Source organism: Tenrec ecaudatus, chromosome X (genome assembly GCF_050624435.1).
Source record: "Tenrec ecaudatus isolate mTenEca1 chromosome X, mTenEca1.hap1, whole genome shotgun sequence".
In the NCBI taxonomy this organism is placed as follows: Eukaryota; Metazoa; Chordata; class Mammalia; order Afrosoricida; family Tenrecidae; genus Tenrec; species Tenrec ecaudatus.
Window position 1 is genome coordinate 82,101,969 of NC_134548.1, and position 21,616 is coordinate 82,123,584.

Sequence of the window (21,616 nt, forward strand, 5' to 3'; positions counted from 1 at the left end):
TTAAATAAGGAAACAAAAGTAGTCCTATTAAGTCATATTACACGTACTTATAAAAATGCTATACTATAGAGATTTTCACTTTATTCTAGGGCATTAAAAATCACATACATAAGCTATTATAAATATAAGCCTCTAAAAAAATACTACTCCAAAGAACTTAAGAATATAAGCCAATATATATGACTCATCACTAGACACCTTTAGTTACTAAGTAGTTGAAATGCGATAAGTGCCACCGAAGAACCAAATTTTCTATTTTAATTAATTTAAACAAATAGTCAAATGTAGCCAAAGTAATACTGCCATTGCGTTGATTCTGATTTTTAGCAAACCTTATACAGGGTTTCTGAGGCTTAACACTTTCAGTAGAAGATAGCCTCATCTTTCTTCCTGGGAGCTGCTGGAGGATTTGAACCACCAGCCCTGCAGGTAGCTGTCCAACAATGCCACCAGGGCTCATTCCAAATGTACCTCTCACCAAAACTCATTGCCATCGAATCAATTCCAACTCATAGCAACCCTATAAAACCCAAAATCAAACTCACTGCCATTGATTCTATGCTGATTCATAGAGACCCTATAGGACAGGGTAGAACTGTCCCCTTTGAGTTTCCAAGACTGTGACTCTTTTTCAAAAAACCAAACTGTCATGACTCAATGCTTACTCATAGTGACCCATATTGGTTTCCAAGCTGTAACAGTTTATAGGAGTAGAAAGCCCAGTTTTTCGTCTGTGGAGCTGCTGGTCATTTCAAACTGCAAACCATTCAAATCACAGCCCAAAACAAAGCCACTACACTACCAGGGCTCCTTTACCATATTAAAAGCCCTGTCTTTATCCCTTGGAGGGGCTGGTGGTTTCAAACTGCTGACCTTGCAGACCTACGCCCAACACATAACCACCACACCATTGGGGCCCCTATCAACACTATAGGACAAGTTATAACTGCCCCTGTGGGCTTCCTAGACTCTTTATAGAAGTAGAAAGTCTTATCTTTCTCTTGCAGAGAGACTGATAGTTCTAAACTGCTGGCCTTGCAGTTACCAGCTCAATGCGTAACATACATAGTTGTTACCATAGCATACTCACTGCCATCCAATTGATGCTGACACATAGCAACCCTATAGGGCAGGGCAGAACTGCCCCTGGGTGTTTCCAAGGCTGTAACTCTTTATGGGAGAAGAAAGCCCCCTCTATCTCCCATGGAGCAGCTAGTGTTTTCTACTCTTAACCTAACAGTTAAGTCCAACACAATACCACTAGGCCATCAGGGCTCCCTTTCCACAGCATAGCTCTTAAATATAACTGAGCTTCCAGATTCTATAATGTTAGTTATGGGCACTGTGTTAGTGTGTGTGAACTGTTTGTTATCATAACTCTGTAAATTCATGTTGAAGAGGAAAGGCAAAAAGTATATTGTAAAACTTTGTGCCCATATAAATAGGCTTGGCAGGATCTCAGCTCATAAAAACTAATCCACAATTTTTTAAAATTTGGAGTTAATACATTTATCATTCCATAGTTCAGTCACATCAAGCAGTATTGTACAATTGCTAGTGTAATCAGTTTCAAACATGCTTTTTTTCCTGGACTCCTTGACATTGGTTCCCTTTTACCCCTCCCCCCACCCCCACCTCCACCACACACAGAGAAACCCTTATTGTACTTACTGTCCCCATAGGTTCATCAATCCTGGGTTTCATATACTGAAAAACATATAACACAAATTCAAGAGGGTGACCCCCAATGATATAACACATCTGAGATAAACCCCAATGTGAACAAACAAAAAAACACAGAAAATGTTGATAACCAGATCAGGCCAAATATGCATCAGAGCTGGGGGAATCAGCTAACGAGGTTTTAACCATTCAAGTCAGGTTTATCCTTTTAATCTTCAATAGTCATATCTCCAATGCACTCTGTTTCGTAACCACTTTTCTCCCATCCCTCTATTATGGATAGAGGGAAATCACCGGAGGCTTCATTTTCTATGTCGATCCCACAAATGTATCTTGGGCTCCCACTGTCATCCATAGCCTTCTGCAAACAGGATTCTCACAATTTAGCCTCTGATATTATTACCTCCTTCGACTTCGATTATAGGATTTACAAACCTTCGGTGACTGATGTTGGTGTGCTTCTTCCATGTGTTCTTAGTTGGCATCTCGCTTAGATGGCTGCTTGTTTGAAGACAAGCCTTTAAGACCTCAGACGCCATTTTATCTGATAGCCGACACCATCTAATTTCCTCACCACACTTTCCTATTGCACTCGTCTCCTCTGTCTCCCCTTCCTGAGGGCGAGTACTGAGCAGGGGCATGATATAAGAACCAATTGTTCTTGAGTTGGAGCTAGGATTTCGCGTAAGCCAAAAACTCATTTCTGGATCTGTGGTTTGTTTTTTTTTTTGTCTGCCTTTGGCTGCCTTTCAAAACCTCCTTGTTAATTTATGGTAGAGAGTCTCACTGATCATCCCCCTGGGGCATAACGATCTTCCATTAATGTTATCCTTGAAAAGCTCCTGATACAAATTGCTTAAAGCCCTGTTGAGAGAGGGATATTGGGCCAATGTAAACTAACTCTTTATCACAGTACCTAAATAATTCCTTTGTACAGAATCAATCCGTTTATGGCCAGACACTATTTACACAAATGGCAATTAATTGACAGAGAATTTTATAATATTAATCTCTGAAACTGTTGGTCACAGGTTTGCCAGAATAATATCTATATTAATACAGTATATAGGACATTGATGTAGCATGACCATGTTTGTCTGCCTACCAACAGTTCAGCAGTCCCACTTCCTCAAATACCAATATTTTCTGACGTAAGTCCTCAGGTTACTAGTGTGTCTGAGACTGGAGTTTCCACATTGGATCTCATTGATACAGCCTCTGGAGCATACTGTGTGCCGTTCCATGTCACCAGGCCTGGGTCCCCAGGATGCACTCAGAAAACCAGGTCAATGTGGCCCACTCAATGCATACCACCAAAAACACTCCCCACTAGGGTCCCCAAAAGCATTTTCAGTCATTCTTCCCCCCAAGTGGAGGTCAGTCCTCCCACTTTTCCCCCAAACAGCTATGCATTTGTGTTCCCCTAGACGAGTTTGCTCCCTTTCACCCCTCCTGGTTTGTTTTTGCCATCAGTATCCTTTATCCCTCGGATAAGGCTGTCTACCTGTCGAGAAGGAACTTCATAGCTTTTCATGGCAGTCAGTAGACAACATCCTCTTCCCCTTCCTTAACCATTCAATCCCAGCTAACATGAGGCGCTCTCTAGCAAAGTGACCTTCAAAATACTTACCGAGAGCGCATGGTATAGGTTCATTGGCACCAGTCAGGCCTTCCAGACTAGCAGAAAGGATGCCCTACAAGCCTCAGCTTCTGCCTATCCTACTGCTTGTTCCTACAGCTGTGGACTTATAAAGTATTTGTCCTCTTGTGATTGAAAACCTTCATTCAGCATAATGTCTTCCAGATCCCTCCAAGTCTTGAGGCATTTCATAGTTTCATCACTGTTTGGGGGGATGCGTAGTATTCCATTGTGTGTATATAACAGAATTTTTTATCCAATCTTCTATTGATGGGAATTTAAGCTGTTTCCATCTTCTTCCTATTGTGAACTGTGATGTAATGAACATAGGGAGCTTATGTCTGTCCATAATCTGTTTCTTATTTCTTTGAGATGTATGCCCCATAAGGTATCTCTGGGTCATCGTATTTCAATTGCCATCTGTTTTAGGAATCGCCATGTTGCTTTCTGCAGTTGCCGTACATATTTACAAGACCACCAGCAGTGAATAAGAGTTCCAATCTCACTACACCTTCTACAGCATTTGTTGTTGTCTTTCTTTTAATTGGGCTAGGTTATGGGTGTTAGATGAAATCTCATGGTTGTTTTGACTTGCATTTCGAGGATGGCTAGTGAATAACAGCATTTCCTCATGTGTTTATTAGTCATGTGAATGTCATCCTTAATGAATCATCTGTTCAGGTCCTTTGCCAGCCTTCTCAGAGGGTTGTTAGTTTTTTTTCTTTTTACTTTTTAAAGATCATTTTATTGGGGGCTCTTACAGGGCTTATAACTCTCCATACATAAATTGTATCAAGCATATTTGTACATATGTTGCCATCATTTTTTTCTTTTTAATCATTTTATTGGGAGCTCTGACAGCTCTTTTCACAATCTGTATATCTGTCTATCCATTGTGTCAAGCACTTTTGTACTTATGTTGCCATCATCATTTTCCAAATATTTTCTTTCTACTTGAGCCCTTGGTATCAGCTTCTCATTCTTTTCCCCTTGCTCCGCCACTATCCTTCCCTCATGAACCCTTGATAAATTATTATTTTTTTCAATATTACATTGTCCACTGTCTCCCTTCAATCACTTTTCTGTTGCTAATCCTTGGGGGGGCAGTTATATGTAGATCATTGTGATATGTTCCCCTTTTCTCCCCCCACCTTCCTCTTACCCTCCTGGTATCACTACTATCATTATTGATCCTGAGGATTTGTCTCTGCTGGATTCCCTGTGTTGCGAGCTCTTATCTGTACCAGTGTACATGCTCTGGTCTAGCCAGATTTGTATGGTAGAATTGGGGTTATGAAAGTGGTGGAGGGGCTGGGAAGGAAGCATTAAAGAACTAGAGGAAATTTGCATGTTTCATCAGTGCTATACTGCACCCTGACTGGCTCGTCTCTTCTTTGTGAGTACTTCTGTGAGGGCATGTCCAATTGTCTACAGATGGGTTTTGGGTTTCCACTCCTCCCTCGCCCTCATTCACATAGATATGATTATTGTTCTCGGTCTTTGTTGCCTGATACCTGATCCCATCGACACCTCATGATCACACAGACTGGTGTGCTGCTTCCATGTGGGCTTTGTTGCTTGTCAGCTAGATGGCCGTTTGTTTATCTTTGAGTCTTTAAGACCCTAGATGTTATATCTTTACTTAGTCAGGCACCATCAGCTTTCTTCACCACATTTGCTTATGTACCCATTTTGTCGTCAATGATCATGTCAGGAAGGTGAGCATCAGCATCACAGAATGCTGGGTTATTAGAACAAAGTGGTCTTGCATTGAGGGAGTACATGAGTGGAGGCCCAATGTCTGTCTGCTGCCTTAATAATTAACATATAAGTATCTACACATAGCTCTATTTCCCTATCATAATATAAATATATAAGCACATGCCTGTATTTAGACCTCTATAAATGTCCTTTGCCTCCTAGTTCATTCCTCTATTTCCTTTTACTTTCCTCTTGTCCCATTATCATGTTCGACCTTCATTCGGGTTTCAGTATTTCCTCTTGGTTACATTGCCCTTGAACAAGCCCCACCAGGCATCCTACGGACTCCTCAGCATCAATTTTAGATCACTTCTGGTTCACTTGTCCCTGGGTTTTTTGGCACCCCACTTCCTCTCCAGAACCCCAATGAGACGTTGGTTTTTCTTCTCAATAGTGCCCCACATAATGCTTTCACTGAATTCTTTGCTCCTTTTATTGTTTCTCTCATCTGTTATAGCTTGCAGAATTGTCTTCAAGCTCACACAATTTTGGCTTTCTATTTCTTTTATTCTATTACACTGCTTTTTTGCCATGTTGTCTAATTTTATTATCCTCTGTATTTTCTGGAATTCTATTTGGTTTAGGGTTTCTAGTTTTTCCATTGTTCTCTAGAACATCTCCTATATGTTTTGAATGTACCTAAATATCACTTTAGAAATTCACTTCTGGTAATTCCAAGGCCTTTTCTTCAGTTTATTCTTTGGATTTGTGTGCTTTTTGGTTGTTTTTGCTTGTTTTTCGTGTGTCTGTGTGTGTGTGTGTGTGTGTGTGTGTGTGTGTGTGTACTATGATTGGCTACTGTTTTCTTGGCATTGTGGTACAACAATTAATGTTGGGAGGACTTCTGTGTGAGGTGGGAGTCGTTGCTGTTATCTTACCAGAGCACAGAGTTGGCCAGGGGCTTCCTTGCCACGGCATAAAGATAGATAACCAGGGACTTCCTTGCTGTGGCTTGGGGACAACCAGGACCACCTTTTTGCAGGCACATAGCTGGGGTATGGGGCTACCTGGGGCATTCTTGTTTGGGATAAAGTGTCAGCGTAGGGGGTCCTTGTCAGGGATTAGACCCAGCTTTATATTTTCTTCCTAGGGTGCACGGCTGTTTATGGCCTTCCCTTTCAGGACACAGAGACAAACAGGGCTTTCTTTGCCAATGTGTGGTAACTCCTGAAGGCATCCTTACTGGGGCCTGGGAATGACCAGGGCCATCTGTGCTGGGGTGCAGGGCTGTTCTGGGCCTTCCATGCCTGGGCATCGAAATAGTTTGGGCTTTCCTTTTCAAAACATTATTATTACCCTATTATATAACATTTCAGTGCATTTGGAAGGGTTCTTTAATTTGTTATGCGTAGGAAGGTATTCTATGTCCTGTATGCTAAGACAAACATTGATTGACTGACTTGAGATATGAACTGTACCTTTGTCCCAACTTACATACGAACTTAGCTTAAAAGACTTATTCAGGAGCAGAACTTGTATGTAATCTAGGGATTACCTGTAATAAATTGATTCTGTGCTAACATTTTGATTTGGACAAACTGTAAAACTCATATATTTGGGGGACCACAAAGGCTAACAGGATTTTTATTTCTCAATAGTTTCCTAATACTTGCTTTCACAATCAGAGGCAGTATTTCTTCCCATGCACTTTATAGTCTGACAACTTTCTAAATGTAAATAAACCATTTCTGTTTTCCAGAAATGTGAATTAAATGAAAACAAATTTTTCTGCCTATCTTTGCATTGTAAAACATTCAAGCAGAAATTCTTATATAAGTTTTGCCTGTTGTTGTTTTCATGCCTTTGAATGGCATTTTCATTGCTTATACATAGGCACACAAATCCACTTCCAGAGAACAGAGATAGTAAGTAGAAATACAAAACTTTTGTATTTAAGTACCTTTTGTCTTTCAAAATAACATCAGTTATGTGTCCATCTAGCTCACGCTGAATGTGAACAGACTGTTCTGAGTTTAATCATTCAGCACTGTTTTTTATTAATGTATCTTTTCCCTTTAAACAATGACAAATGATAAGATTTATAGGTTGTAAATTTTCCATGGAAAAAAATGAAAGTTACCTTTATGAAAATAATCCAGAAATATTACATAAGTTTACTTTTATTTTATATTTCTAGTCTTCTTCAACTTTTGGTCAGAGTGACTGGAACTACAATAATGCCTTAATAATGAGGATAAATGGAAAGAAAACTGTCGGAAAGTTATCATTTACCATCAACTTCAATTTCATTTTACTTTTTGGTCATTTCAGAAGGGTTTATTTTTAAATCAAACTTCAATTCTATGAAAATAAAATCATATTATTTTACTGTCTAGTGCCATCTAAGACTATTTAGTACATATTTAGAGAAGGAGAGGGAGAGGAAATATATTTGGAAATTTTGTAATGTTTAAAATATGTTTACTAATTAATAAGATAAACATTTTCCATCAATTTAGTGCTAATTTGTAAAAAACTGCCCACAAACTGTTAAAGACTATACCCTTGTTATAGGTGGCCCCGGAAGAATTTAAGACCAGCATTGGGCGTGTAAATGCATGTTTGAAAAAGGCTCTTCCGATCAATGTGAAATGGCTGCTGTGTGGTTGTCTCTGCTGCTGTTGCACACTGGGTTGCAGCCTGTGGCCGGTAATTTGTCTCAACAAAAGAGTAAGTAAACAGTTTCTCATATGATAATGCTAAGAGATAACATTGAGAACTTAGGATCTGCCAAGAACTGTTTCCAACTTCTTGATATGATTTATTTAATTCTCATAACAATGTTATCCTCAGAGATAAGGAATCTCAGGGACAGAAAAATTAAAGTTTTTATCCAACACTTTATCATATAATATGAGAGGGTACCCAAAAAGCATGGAATTTTTTTTGCTAAGCTATATATTGAAATTGTTTTACAAAACAAGCTTATCACCTGTAAAGTACTTTCCGTTACACTTTGCCAAATCTGCAATTCCATTCATAGAAACATTTTTCAAACTCATCTGTTTGGACGGCTGACAGCATCTCCCTCATTTTTTTCTTCACCTCTTCTACGTCATCAAATCAATGTCCTTTCATGTCCCTCTTCATTCCCAGAAACAAAAAGAAGTCACACGGAGCAAGATCAGGTAAGTAAGGCAAGAGAGGCATACTGTTTTCTTGCCCAAAACTGGCACTGAGATGGCTGCGTGAACAGATGCATTGTCATGGTGACAAAACCAGTCCTCCATCTGCCACAAATCAGGTCCTTTTTTTTTGCACACTGCTATGCTATATTTTTAGAACTGCCAAACAGAAAGCTTGATTAACAGTCTGACCTGGTGGAACGAACTCCACATGCACTCTCTCTCACATCAAAAAATCCCAAATGAGCATGGTCTTGATCCTTGATTTCACTTGACGAGTTTTTGGGGGGTGAGGTGATGATGGCATCTTCCACTTGCGTGATGGATGTTTCCTTTGGGGATCATAAGAACAGCACCATGTCTCTTCATTAGTAATAACCTTGGGGAAAAGTCTTGTTGTTTCGGAGCTGTTCTTTCAAAGAACAGTATGTTTCCAATCAACGCTGTTTCTCCTGGTCAAAACCCAAGGTACAAATTTCACAGCCAAATCTTCCATTAAAATCTGCTGAACCACGCTCCAAGATTGTTGAGATGACTTCCCCGTGTCTTTGAAGATTTGTCATCAGTCTTTGAGCACAAGTGCATGAATTTTGTCAACATTTTCATCCATTCAGGAAGTTGATGGACATCGAGAACAAGGTTCATCATCAATTGACATTTCACCATTTGAAACGAGAAAACCGTGCATGCACTTGAGTTTTTCCCATAGCACTGCCCTTGTAAGCTGTGTTAAACATCACAACAGCTTTTGCAGCAATTTTTTCCTGAGCACAAAACAAAATTTCACAGCCACACAATGTTCTCTTAAGGAAGCCATCACAAAAAATGAGGTTCGAGCAAAACTGCTTTTTACAAAAAAATTCACTGTGACCAGAGAGAACCTTCCCAGGCTACGCCCTTGTATGCACTAACTCAAAGTGAGTTGCTTCATGCTTGCCTAGCAGGAAAAATGCCCTTTGCCCCCTAGTTCTTTCCTCTATTTCCTTTTCATTTCCTCTTGTTCCATTATCATGTTCAGCCTTCATTTGGGTTTCCATAATCCCTCTTGGCTACATTGCCCTTGATCAAATCTGACCAGGCATCCTGTGCACTCCTTGCCTTTGATTTTAGATCACTTCTGGTTCCCTTGTCCCTGGGTTTGTCAGAAGCTCACTTCATTTCCCCCTGCTTCCCCCTCTCCCATGTGCCCCTGGAGCTATCGGTTCTGTTGTTTTCTCCTCCATATTGTTTGTCCCACCTAGCTCATCTGGATAGACATGCAAAGACAATAATAAGCACATAAGCAAAACAAAACACCAAAAGAATAACAACAACAAAGAAAAGCCTATAACTAATTCCAGGTCTGTTTGTTTACCTTTATGAGGGTTTTCCAGTCGAGTCTGATGGGATGCCACGCCCTACCTCCAGTCTATTCTTGGCATTCCCCGGGGACTTCATTGCTTTTCTCCCCTTGCTGCTCTATTGCACACCCTTAGTGTTTTGCCCTGATGTGGTGGGTCAGATGGGGCACAATTCCCGCATTGTCTCCAGGGTTGTCCCCCATAGTGCTATGTGTCAGTGATGGATGTCGTGTCTCCTGGTAGGGTCAGCCCTATGGTCCTCTTTGTGAACTGGCTACTTTGAGTAAGAATATTATCCTCAAGGCTTGGTAAGCCAGGATGTGTTCCACTCTCTCTCCTTCCCTCTTCATTTGCGCCTGTGTGCTCTGATCAGACATGCCCCTCTCCCTAAGCTGTAGCTTCAGTGCTGTCCTCTGCAGTGCATTTTTTTTGGGGGGGAGGCACATAGCTAGGATTGGAGCTGACCCTGTAGACCTCTCTTTTGGTTCGCTGCTTCATGCCAGTATGTTGCATTCACATCTTAGCACCCCAGGTTGAAATCTGGTCCCTCTCTCCCTCTCCTGTGGAGATATAAATAATACTATTTCCTTGGATGGGATAGTGCCCTGTTCCCCTGCTACCCACGTCTTATTTTTCTTTTTGTCTTTGTCACACTTAGGTTTTACTATTCACTGCCATCATTTATATGGGGATATGGGGATGAAGGTTCAAACATACACCCTCCCTTCCCAACCTCCTCTCCATGCAGGCCCTCTTCCTTTGTGAAGAGGTGATGGATGGATGGATGGATGGATGGATGGATGGATGGATGGATGGATGGATGGATGGATGAGAGAAAGAGACAGAGAGAGACAGAAACCTCATGCAGGAGGGCCTTATCTAGGCTCTCCACCATGTCTTTTTGTTCTTTCTTTCTTTTCCCCTCCTTTTTAGTTGGCTGCCATATGTATCCCTGGATTGGTTCTGGCTCCTGCCATAGTACCTGAACCTCACCCCAGGAAAGTATGCATTTAGTAGCGTTTCCCCTATGCCCCTTTTGCTTTTTAAGCTTACCTCAGTGGACTCCTGTTGTACTTGTCCTGTGTGCTTGGCTTACTTAGCTTAGAATAATTTCCTCCAATGCAGTGAGGTGCTTCATGCGTTCATCACTGCTTTTTAGGGATGTGTAGCACTCTATTGTGTGTATGTACCACAGTTTTTTTTTTTTTTGGCTTTACGCCATTTATTGTAGCTCTGCTTGTCTGCCTCCTCCCTCCCCCACCGGCCCCTGAGAGGGGATAGATGCCCCAGCTGGAAGGGAAGGGATGACGCGCTCCTCCCTGGGATAAGGTGGGGTCCCCAAGCTGGGCCCCACTGAGGGGAGAGGCAGGGGGCTGCCTGGGAGGAGCAAGGGTCATTCAAAGGGTGGTGGGTGAGGCCGGGTCTCTTGGCTGCCCTTTGGCCTCCGGGGTTACCAGAAGGTAAGGAGTAGAAAAGTCTGGGGCGATGGGTAGACAAAGCTTGGGGTGTGGAGTATGGGGGTGGGGTAGGGTGTCCGTGTGGCTGAGAAGACTGGAGGGAATTTCGCAGCGAGGACAAGCTGAGGTCAGACTCCAGGGGGAGGTGGTCCTGAGGAGGAGGCCAGACTGTGGGGGGTCAGCATGTGGGGGAGCAGCAGAGGGAAGAGTAAAGGGGTTTGTGCTCGAAGAATTAGGCCCCAATGGGTGAGAGGGCAGGTGGGGAGCGGCCTATCAGGGGGGAACATGGGAGCTTTGGTGGGTAGTGGGTGGGCACCCCCATCACCAGCGCTTTAGCTTCAGGGGGGCCAGCCTGGCTGGGCAGGGCCCCAGGCCACCGCTCTGTGCTTCTGAGTTGCTGGAGGGCTCAGCCAGCAAGTGTCCCGGGGAGCCCTAAGCTGCAGGCCACAGCTGTCCCGAGGGCTCCACCTCATCCTAGGCATTCTGGAAGCTTCTTCCTTGGCCAGCGTGAGAGACATGCCCTCTCTTCTCCACGGGACACCCCCCCCCATCCCCCCACCCCACCCCCGCAACACACACACCAGATTACCTGCGATCAGGGGGTGGCGCACAGTGGTGCCAGGGTTGGTTCAGGGACCCAACCGAGGAGCTGTCCTCCCCCATCCCCACGAGTTACCGGGCTCTGCGTGAGCACCCCGTCCCCACCCCGCCTGCTCTGTCTCCAGTTTGCTTCAGACCGTGACCACTGGGGCACAGAAACCCACGGGCAGGGGGATGGTGGGGAGGCGCCACCATGGGGCCCGGGGGCTGTCAGAGAGGCCCCTGCCCCTCGCCCTGGCAGCCGCTGTCGCCGTGGACAATGAGCACCGGGAAGTACAGGGCGTCCTCGTAGCACGGTGGACTCTCCAGGGGCTCTGTGTCCTCTTCACGGCGCCCCAGCGGGCCCCCGCTCAGGCTGCGGAAGACCCCGGGAGTGGCCCGGCCGCCGGCGCCCAGCGAGAGGCGGCTGCAGCTGAAGGGCAGGCGGGGGCCGCTGGTACGGGCGGCGGGCAGCGAGTTGCTGCTAACCGAGCGGCGGCAGCGCTGGCAGCCCCGCAGGTAGGCGCCCGAGCCGGCGTTCATGACCACGGCCTCGGAGCAGCTGGGCACCAGCTGGCGGTTGGAGCAGATGTGCCATTCGAGCTCGGTGAAGTCCACCGTGGCCACGCGGGAGAGCGGGGCCCGCTGGGCACGGCGCCGGGCGGGGGCGAGCTGGCGCCGAAGAGCTTCTCCACCTGGTAGTGCACGTGCGCCATACCGTAGGCCGCCACCACCCGCAGCGGCCAGGACAGCGTGGCGGCCGACACCAGCCAGAAGACCCAGGCCCGCGCGTACCAGGGCGGGCTGCGGGGGTCGGCGAAGACCATGAGCGAGTAGCGGAAGTCCACGTCCTTCAGGTGCATGCCCTCGCGGGCCTCGCGGGCGTCCAGGCCCTCCTTGGCGCCGAAGAAGCGTGCGCTGGGTCAGGTAGGAGGCCTCGGCCTTGGTGCTGCCGAAGCTGAAGCACTTGGTGAAGCGCAGCCGCGTGGGGGCGTACTCGGCCAGGCCCACCAGCTCCTTGGACATGTCGCTGGGCCGAACTCGCCGCTCGCTGTGCGGCTGTCGGCGCGCTCGTGTACCACATTTTTTTAATCATTCATCTGTTGATGTAAATTTGAACTCCTCCTGATGACCGTTGGAACACAGATGTCTGCCCGTGGTTTGTGGTTTGTTTATTGTCTCTTCTGGGTATATGCTGGTTCATATGGTAGCTTGATTTCCATCTGTTTTAGATCACCAAATTGATTTCCATAATGGCTGTACAAACCTACAGGTCCACCAGCAGTGGACCAGAATTCCAATCTCCCCACAGCCCCTCCAACACTTGTTACTTTCTGATTTTTTTAACTGGGCTATCTTTGAGGGTATTCGCTGATATCTCATAGTTGCTCATCTGCGGACTCTGTGATGTCATCTTGTACCTTTTGTGTTGGGTGTTTTCCTACTTCCCTTTCTTATCAGTGCACTGTGCTTATGTGAGTATGTGTTGTTCATTCTTGTCTTCTTCCTACCATTGAGTCAATGCTGTGTTGGGGGCTTTTTTCTCTATGTTGCCCTCTATGTGGAGTTGTTTTAAGTAACAGTCTCTTATTTGTGCTTGGTGAGTGTTATTTTTCTGCCCATACTGGGTTGGCAAGGATCTTTTGTAGGGCTGGGTTTCTTTTAACATATTTTTTTGAGTTTTTCCTTGTCTGTGAATACTCTTACTTCTCCATCGAACTTGATAGATAATATAACTGGATAGAATATTCTTGGGTTTGTGTTATTTTCCTTCAATTTTTGGAATATTCTTATTTGGGTGCTTTTATAAGTGACTTTTTCCCCCACCTGCTCTGGCAATTTTCTACTTTTCCTCAAAGTTGGATAGTTTAACTATTATATGCCTTGGTAACTTCTTGGGATTTAGTCTAGCTGGTGTTCTTTCAACCTCCTGAATGGTTGTCTGGTTTTCATTCATTAAGCTGGGAAAGATTTCCTCTAAGAATTCCCTTGCTATTTTTGCCATTGACTTTTTCTTTGTGTCTTGTTCCTGTAGTCCATTTATTCTGTTGTTGTTCCTCTTATAACAACATACTGATAAAAAATTCCAAGAAGCTGGACTACATGAAGAATGACATGGGATTAAGATCAGAGAAAGGGGGAACTGATCACAATTATTGGCATATAACCCTCTCCCCCCACCCAAGGGGACAAACAACAGAAAAGCAGGTGAAGAGAGACAGAGGCCAGTATAAGATGTGAAAAAAAATATACTTTATAAATTATCGAGGGTTCATGAGGGAGGGAGGGTTGGAGAGGGTGGAAAAAATGAGGAGCTGATACCAGGAGTCAAGTAGAAAGAAAATGTATTGAAAATCATGATGGCAACATACATACAAAAGTGCTTGACACAATGGCTGTATGTATGGATTATGATAACAACTGTAAGAGGCCCCAAATAAAATGATTTTTAAAAAAAGATTGGCGGAAGACTCATTAACAATGGATATCCATATTACACAATCTTGCTTGCTGAAGGTGAACAGGATTTGAAGCACTTATTGATGAAGATCAAAGACTATAGCCTTTGATATGGATTATACTTCAACATGGAGAAAATATAAATCCTCAAAACTATCAATAAATAACATCATGAAAAACAGAAAAAAGATTGAAGTTGTTAAGGCTTTCATTTTCTTGTAAATGACCATGGAAGCATTAGTCAGGGAATCAAACAATATATTACATTGGACAAATTACTGCAAAAGATCTTGTTAAGGTATTAAAAAAACAAAGATGTCACTTTAAGGACTAAGATACTCTTCACTCGAGCAATAGTATTTTCAATCACCTCATATACATGCAAAAGCTGGAAATAAGACATACAGAATAAGTGATGTCTTTGAATTAAAGTGATGACAATGAACATTAAATATATAATGGACTACCACAAGAATGCGCACATTTGTCTTGGAAGAAGTCCAACCATGATGCTCCTTAGAAGTGAAGATACAGACTTCCAGACAAGACGGCAACCAAGTAGGCAGTTCACACTGGGAGCTTCATGGAGATCAGTGATTGGGGAGATCTGGGGGCTGAGTAGAGGTTTTGAGGTTGTTGGTTAATTTCTGCCACAGTTGAGGGCGCTTCCCTGAACCAGAAGCTGACTCCCACCCCATTTCCTGCAACCACAGAACTGGTCCAACACCAGGTGCTGTGCTGCTGAGGACTGGCGTAACTTGGCTGGCTGTAGTGCTGAGCCTGTTGGTTAATTATCGTGACAGTTCAGAGCGCTTCCTTGAACCAGAAGCTGCCTCCCACCCATCTCCTGCACCCACAGGCACTGGTCTGGTTCCAGCCACAGCGCTGTTGTGGACTGCTGCACCTCTGCCGCCACATCATCCCAAGCACTAGCCGACCAGAAGAGGATCATGCACTTGCGGTTTGATACCCCAGGCTCATGGGGCCCTCCTGCTGCCTGTTGGCGGATACCTCCTCGGAGACGGGCACTTTCTTTCCTACCCTGTCCTGGCCTTTCCTAGGATTTGCCGGCCCTCTAACAGATGTGGATGGGCCTAATTTCTTGCCTGCAGTGCTTCTACCTGGGAGCAGAAGACCCCCACCCTCACTCCATCCCAACCCCAGTACTGTGTGCTCTCATGCCTGAACCTTCACATTCCTTCAGACCATGGCCTGCATATCTGCAAACGATCCAAAGAGAGGCTTGAAGGTTGCTGAAGTGCAACACAGGCTGACCTCAGAGCCTGACGACTGAGAGGGCCATCGAATCTGCCCTCCATCCAACCTGCCATCCAAACAACAGACTCCCGATAGGATAGGGTGAGAGGGAACCCCTAGTGGGACACAGTTAAAAGGTAACCCTCATCGCAGTTGGTTACAGGCAGCCTGTAAACGCATTAATACAAACCTCACAAAGAGAGAGCCCAGGGCTCTCTGACTCCCAGGAATATGGCACTGAGTTCCTCCAAAATAATATGTACACAGCAATCTGCCTCAATAGCCTCAACAACAAACCAAGAAAAACAAAACGTCAGAGGATGACCTGGACCAAACGGCAGCCATGTAAGAGATAGGCATTGCCCTGCCACAGAAAGAAGTCTTCTGAATGCTGCTTAGAATCATACAGGATCTTAGGGAAGCAATACAGGAAAAGAATGAAATGATAGAGGTGATAAAAGTCACGGAACAAAAGGAAATATAAAACCTAAGGGACAAGATAACAAAAGCCGCTAGAAATTCATAGACGTCGCCAATAGATAGGAGGAGGCAGAGAATCGCCCAAGTGACCTAGAGAATATCCAGGCAGACTTCAACAAACAGGAAAGAAAGACAAAAAGATAATCAGAGAAGCTGAAGAAAACCTGAGATCCATGTCTGATGCGTTGATGATGTTGTTCGGTACTGTCGAGTCAGTTCCGACTCTTATTTCAGGCAGAATGAAACACCATTTGGTCATACACTATCCTCACAATTGTTCTTATATTTAAGACTATTGCTGCAGCCACTGTCAATCCATCTCATTGACCATACATTGTACAAGTATGATGAAAGTGTACAATCTTGATGCACATCTTTCCAGATTTTAAACCATGGAGTATTCCCTTGTTCTGTTTGAACAACTACCTTTTCGCCATACAAATTATGTACGGGTACAATTAAGTGTTCTGGAATTCCCATTCTTCTACTATCATCCTTAATTTTATGATCCACATCGTCAAATACTTTGACATTGTCAATGAAATGCAGGTAAACATTTTTCTTGTAGTCTGTTTTGGCCAGGATTCATCTGACATTAGCAATGATAACTGTCATTTCACAGCCTCTTCTGAATTCAGCTTGAATGTCGGGTAATTTCTTGTTGCTGTACTACTGAAACCAACTTGAACTATATTCAGTAAACTTTATGTCTGATAATAATTTGATATTGTTAAATAATTTACAAATTCTTTTTAACTACCTTTCTTTAGGATGTGAATGTCAGCACAGATATGAAAGCATTCTGCATCCATTTGTTTAAACATTTCAAATGCTATTCCATCACGTCCTGAAGCCTTGTTTTTCACCAATGCCTTCATTGCAATGTGGACGTGTCCCAATTGTCTTGACCATATTCTGCTTCATGACAGGATTAAACATTGACCAACTTTTTAAAAAATTTGGGTGGTTTTTAGATGTAGTGACTATATTGTGGTCATCTTTAATACTTCCTGTATCTTTCAATATTTTGCCTATATAACCCTGCAATATTGGAACTTAAGGTTTGAATTTTTAAAAATCATTTTATTGGGGGCTCATACAACTCTTATCACAATCCATATACATACATCTATTTTGTCAAGCACATTTGTATATTTGTTGCCATCGTCATTCTCAAAGAATTTTCTTTTTACTTGAGTCCTTGGTATCAGTTCCTCATTTTCCCCCTCCCTTGCTCACAAACCATTGATAATTCATAAATTATTATATTTTTCCATGTCTTGTACTGTCCGATGTCTCCCTTCACTCACTTTTCTTTTGTCTGTCCCCGAAGGGAGGAGGTTATATGTAGATCATTGCGATCAGTTCCTTCCCCCTGCCACACTTTTCCCTTACCCTCCTGGTATCACTGCTCTCGTTATTGATCCTGAGGGGTTTATCTGTCCTGGATTCCATGTTTCCAGCTCTTATCTGTACCAGTGTACATCCTCTGGTCTGGCTGATTTGTAAGGTAAAATTGGGATCATGATAGTAAGGGGAGGAAGCATTAAAGAACTAGAGGAAAGTTGTACATTTCATCATTGTTATATTGCACCTGACTGGCTTGTCTTCTCCCCACGACCCTTCTGTAAGGGGATGTCCAATTGCCTACAGATGGGCTTTGGGTCTCCAATCTGCACTCCCTCTCATTCACAATGATATGATTTTTAGTTCTGGGTCTTTGATGCATGATACCTGATCCCGTGGACACCTCGTGATCACACAGGCAGGCTTGCTTCTTCCATGTGTGTTTTGTTGCTGTTACCAAGATGGCTGCTTGGTAACTTCAAGCTTCTAGGACCCCAGACACTATAACTTTTAATAGCTGGGCACCATCAGCTTTCTTCACCACAGTTACTTATGTACCCATTTTGTCTTCAGCAATGGTGTCAGGAAAGTGAGTATTATGCATTGCCCCATTATTAGAACAAACCGTTCTTGTACTGAGGTCGGATTTAAGTAGCGGCCCAAAGTCCATCTGCTTCCTTATTGTATTTACATATATAAACCTACATAGATAAATACATATATATGTACATAAATACCTATCTATATTTATACCTATATATAATTTTTACTTCCTAGTAGTTTCCTCTGTTTCTTTTTTCTTTCCTCCTGACCCACTATCAGGTTCATCCATGATTCACCTCTCAGTAATCCCTCTCAGATACATGTCAATTGATCAAACATATCCAGGGACTCTAAACTCTCCTCACCATTGATTTTAGAACCTTTGCTATTCTCCTATCCCTGGTATATTGGCTCACCTGCTCCCTCCCCCATTTCCCCCCCTTCTGCGCTTCCCCAGAACCATCAGTCTGCTGCTATCTCCTTGAGATTGCTTTTCCTAACTGTTATGTATATAGATATCCAAAAAAGAGGGGAAAAGTTATAAATAGTTCCAGGTCTAACTGCTGACTTTTGTGAATATCCCCCAACCAGTTCAGATGAATGGCCAACCTCTGCCCCCAAGTCAAAAGTATACGTTCGGGATTCCTCCAAGGCTTCATGGTTTTGCTCCATTGCTGATCTGTTGTGCTCCCCTCTTGTTTTGCCCCCATGGGGAGAAGTCAGACTGGCTGCACTCCCAGCACTGTGTCTTCAGTGGTCCAATAGTGGTGGCTGGCATTATCTAGATCCTCTGATCTCAGCATCATGGAGACTGAATTTTATGGTGTACATTGCTCTTCTGGACTAATTGTTTCTATGAATCCTTTCTTTTCCTCACTCATCTTTGCTCTGGGCCAGTAGACCAAAATTACACCTTAAATGGCCACTTAAAAGCTCTAAGACCACAGTTGCTACTCATCAAAATAGGATTTAGAAATATTGTCTTTGTGCACTATAGTATGCTAATTGACCTTGGGTTCCTCTGAGACTCTGGTCATGAATCCACATGTCTAGTGACTTATTCCTACAAGGTATTTGATTATTTCTAAGAAGTTTTCATAACCTTTGTCCCTTATATAGTCTACCATATTCATCAATATATTTGCATGTACATGGGTATATTTATACACATGTACAAATAGCCTCTGCCATACCTATTGAAATACAGTCAATTAATATGGTCCTTCTAGCCATAATCCATTATGTGATTATTATAAATTCTAGCCTTTGTGTCTATGGTTATATCCCAGCTTTTGGAGTGTGTTATCTATTATGCCAATGGACAGGATTAAAGTAGGGTGTATTCTGAATCTCCAGTTTACTATAGGGTGTAAACCAAGCGGTCATCTTTTTTTCCTTGGGGTTAAGGTCTGCTAAAAGATTAAAAACAACACCTCCATATAAGAAAGTTATCTCAGAAGCAGGAAGACGGGGAATTTCTGGGACCATCAAAGAAGAGCTAGTGTCAGCACACATTCAATATCTCTCCTTAAATGTGGTGACAGAGACCATGTTGTAACAATGGCCATGTTACAACAAAATCAAAGGCCAAGGCTAGGAGACCATGAGACAAAGCAGAAGAGCAGTATCCTATGAGACTGTGAGGCAGAGCAGCAGGCAGAATTCCTGACCCATGGAGACCAGAGGCCAAGGGATCAGAGAGACTGATGACCATAGATAGAGACTTGGCTGCTGACTAAAAAGAGGTTCTGCTGTGTACTAATGACTACACCCTTACTGTTTACTGATTCTGACTTTGGTAATGTGGTAACTTCCCTAATAGACCCTCATAATTTTTAAATTTTGTCTGTGAGTTCTATGTGGCCATTGCAACGGACTATTGTCCCCAACAGAAAAGTCAGAGTGTTGTATGAAGAATAGATGATTTCAAAATAGGGCAAAGAAGGATAGAGCATGGAGGTATGTCTGACCTCTGCTTTAGGGCAACAGGCATTGGGCTGGTGAGAAGTTGGATTCTCCTTCAAAGGGGTTCAGATGTGGCTTCCATGCCATTTATACGTGTGTGTGTGTATGTGTGTGTGTGTGCGTGCATTCCTGCGTACAGTCCTATGGACTCAGAGCCATAACACCTGGAGTCTTAAAAAGTTGTCGTTATTGCTAAGATGTTTTTATAAGTTTTCTCCCTGTATTCTCTACTATGTTAATGGATATATATAATGTAAATGAGAATAGAAAAAAATAATAATAGAGAACCCATAAAAACAGAATTTGCTTTTTGGAAAAGAACAATATAATTCACAAATCTTTGATGATACTAAAAAGAAAAGAGAAGCAGAAAAGAAAGTGTGAACAATACAACTCTAACAACAGAATTAAGAAGGTTTTAAAGAAATACTGTTAATAGTTATGTGCCAATAAATTACATAGCTTAAAGGAAATGGACAAATTTCTTGAAACACAAAACTTCTTGGGGTGAATGAAGAAGAAATAGTAGATCTTAGCAGAACCATAACAAGTGAAGAGACTGAATTAATAAGCAACAACCTCTGAACAAATAAATCCTGAATAAGATGGCTTCTTTGGGGAATTGTATTAAATACTTATAGAAGTGGCTCCAGAAATTGTAATAGAACATTAAATATGAGGATAATTGTCTCCATGAATAACTGCCTTCTTTTCTATGAGTCTAGAAGAACTTCAGAGGGTCCAGCTACCATTACTGAACATTTTGTTCAAAGATGCTATAGAATAGTCCTTAGAGTCTTATGCACAGATTAAATAATTTCCAAATGAAAAGAGCTTTTCTTTCTCCTTTCCAGTCTTAATGTCTTTTAAGTATTCTTCATGTCTTATTACCTTAATGTCCCGTCCCGCGGGATGTTCACCGTGGGTCCTGGAGGAGAGAGTGGGAATTGGGGGGTACAAGAGGCACGGAGAATGAGGACAAGACAATATCCTGATCAAGTCCTGTTTTAATGAACAAAGAGTCACAGCTTATAAGGGCCAGCCAAGGGAGGGAGCCTCAGCGCACATGCAGATTAGGCTACCTTGGCAACAGGCCAATCAGGGAGTTCAGGGGAGTGTGCCCTGCCCATGAATCAGTCTTCAATTAGGTACGCAGAGGAGTGGCATGTACATGCAAATCAAGCATAGGGGAAGACGATCTTTTGCCCAATCAAGGGGATGCAGGACACGGGTGCTTATCTAAAGAGCATTACCCCTTGTTTGCTCAAGCTTTACAGCTGCAGTGCTCTGTCACGTAGGCTGGGGTAGAAGAATGCCCAGAGCTCAGGCTAATAAATTCCAAGTAATGGCCAGGTCTCACGGCTCCAGGCAAGTCCTAATAAATTCCAAGCAATGGCCGGGCCTCATGGCTCCGGACACCTTGAATACAAAATCCAGTACAATTATGAATAAGAATGATCAGAGGAGTAGCCTTGTCTTGCTTTCAATCTTATGGCTGGACATTTATTCTCTCCATTAATTACACAGAGTCTGGTGGTGTGTTGGTTAACATTCAGCTGCTAACAGAAAGTTTATTAGTTGAAACCCTCCAGTGACTCCACAGGAGAAAGATGTGGCCATCTGCTTTTGTAAAAAAATGACTGTCCTTGAATGTGATACCTCAGGGGGCTGATTGATAACGTTCTCTACATAAATGACAATGATGTTTCTAAGGTAAACTAGAGACATCTATAAACCATGGGTGCATGAATGAATTTTAAGCAGCATTCATTTAATGCTAGTCCCAATCTAAGAATAATTAGTTCTTATGACATGGCCTTGCTTGATGCTCCACCTCATGAAGAGATCACTGAAGATATGAGTGCTTTAGCAAAGTGTGGTGAAATAACTAGATGGTGCCTTGCTATCAGAAAGAATAGTGCCTGGGGTCTAAAAGGCTAGTTTTCAAATAAGCAGCCATCTAACTGAGACATCAACTAA

At 43.1% G+C, this 21,616-nt stretch overlaps 1 protein-coding gene and 1 pseudogene across 1 annotated transcript in view; one reads left to right on the top strand and one right to left on the bottom strand.

The window, feature by feature from the left end:
* Positions 1–21,616, top strand: part of CHIC1 (cysteine rich hydrophobic domain 1) — a 104,356-nt gene that overhangs the window by 56,960 nt on the left and 25,780 nt on the right. The window contains exon 4 of the mRNA XM_075538592.1: positions 7,598–7,753. Coding sequence (XP_075394707.1) covers positions 7,598–7,753 — 156 coding nt within the window. The remainder of the gene's footprint in view (positions 1–7,597; positions 7,754–21,616) is intronic.
* On the bottom strand, positions 11,816–18,343 carry LOC142434699 (transmembrane protein 151A-like; annotated as a pseudogene).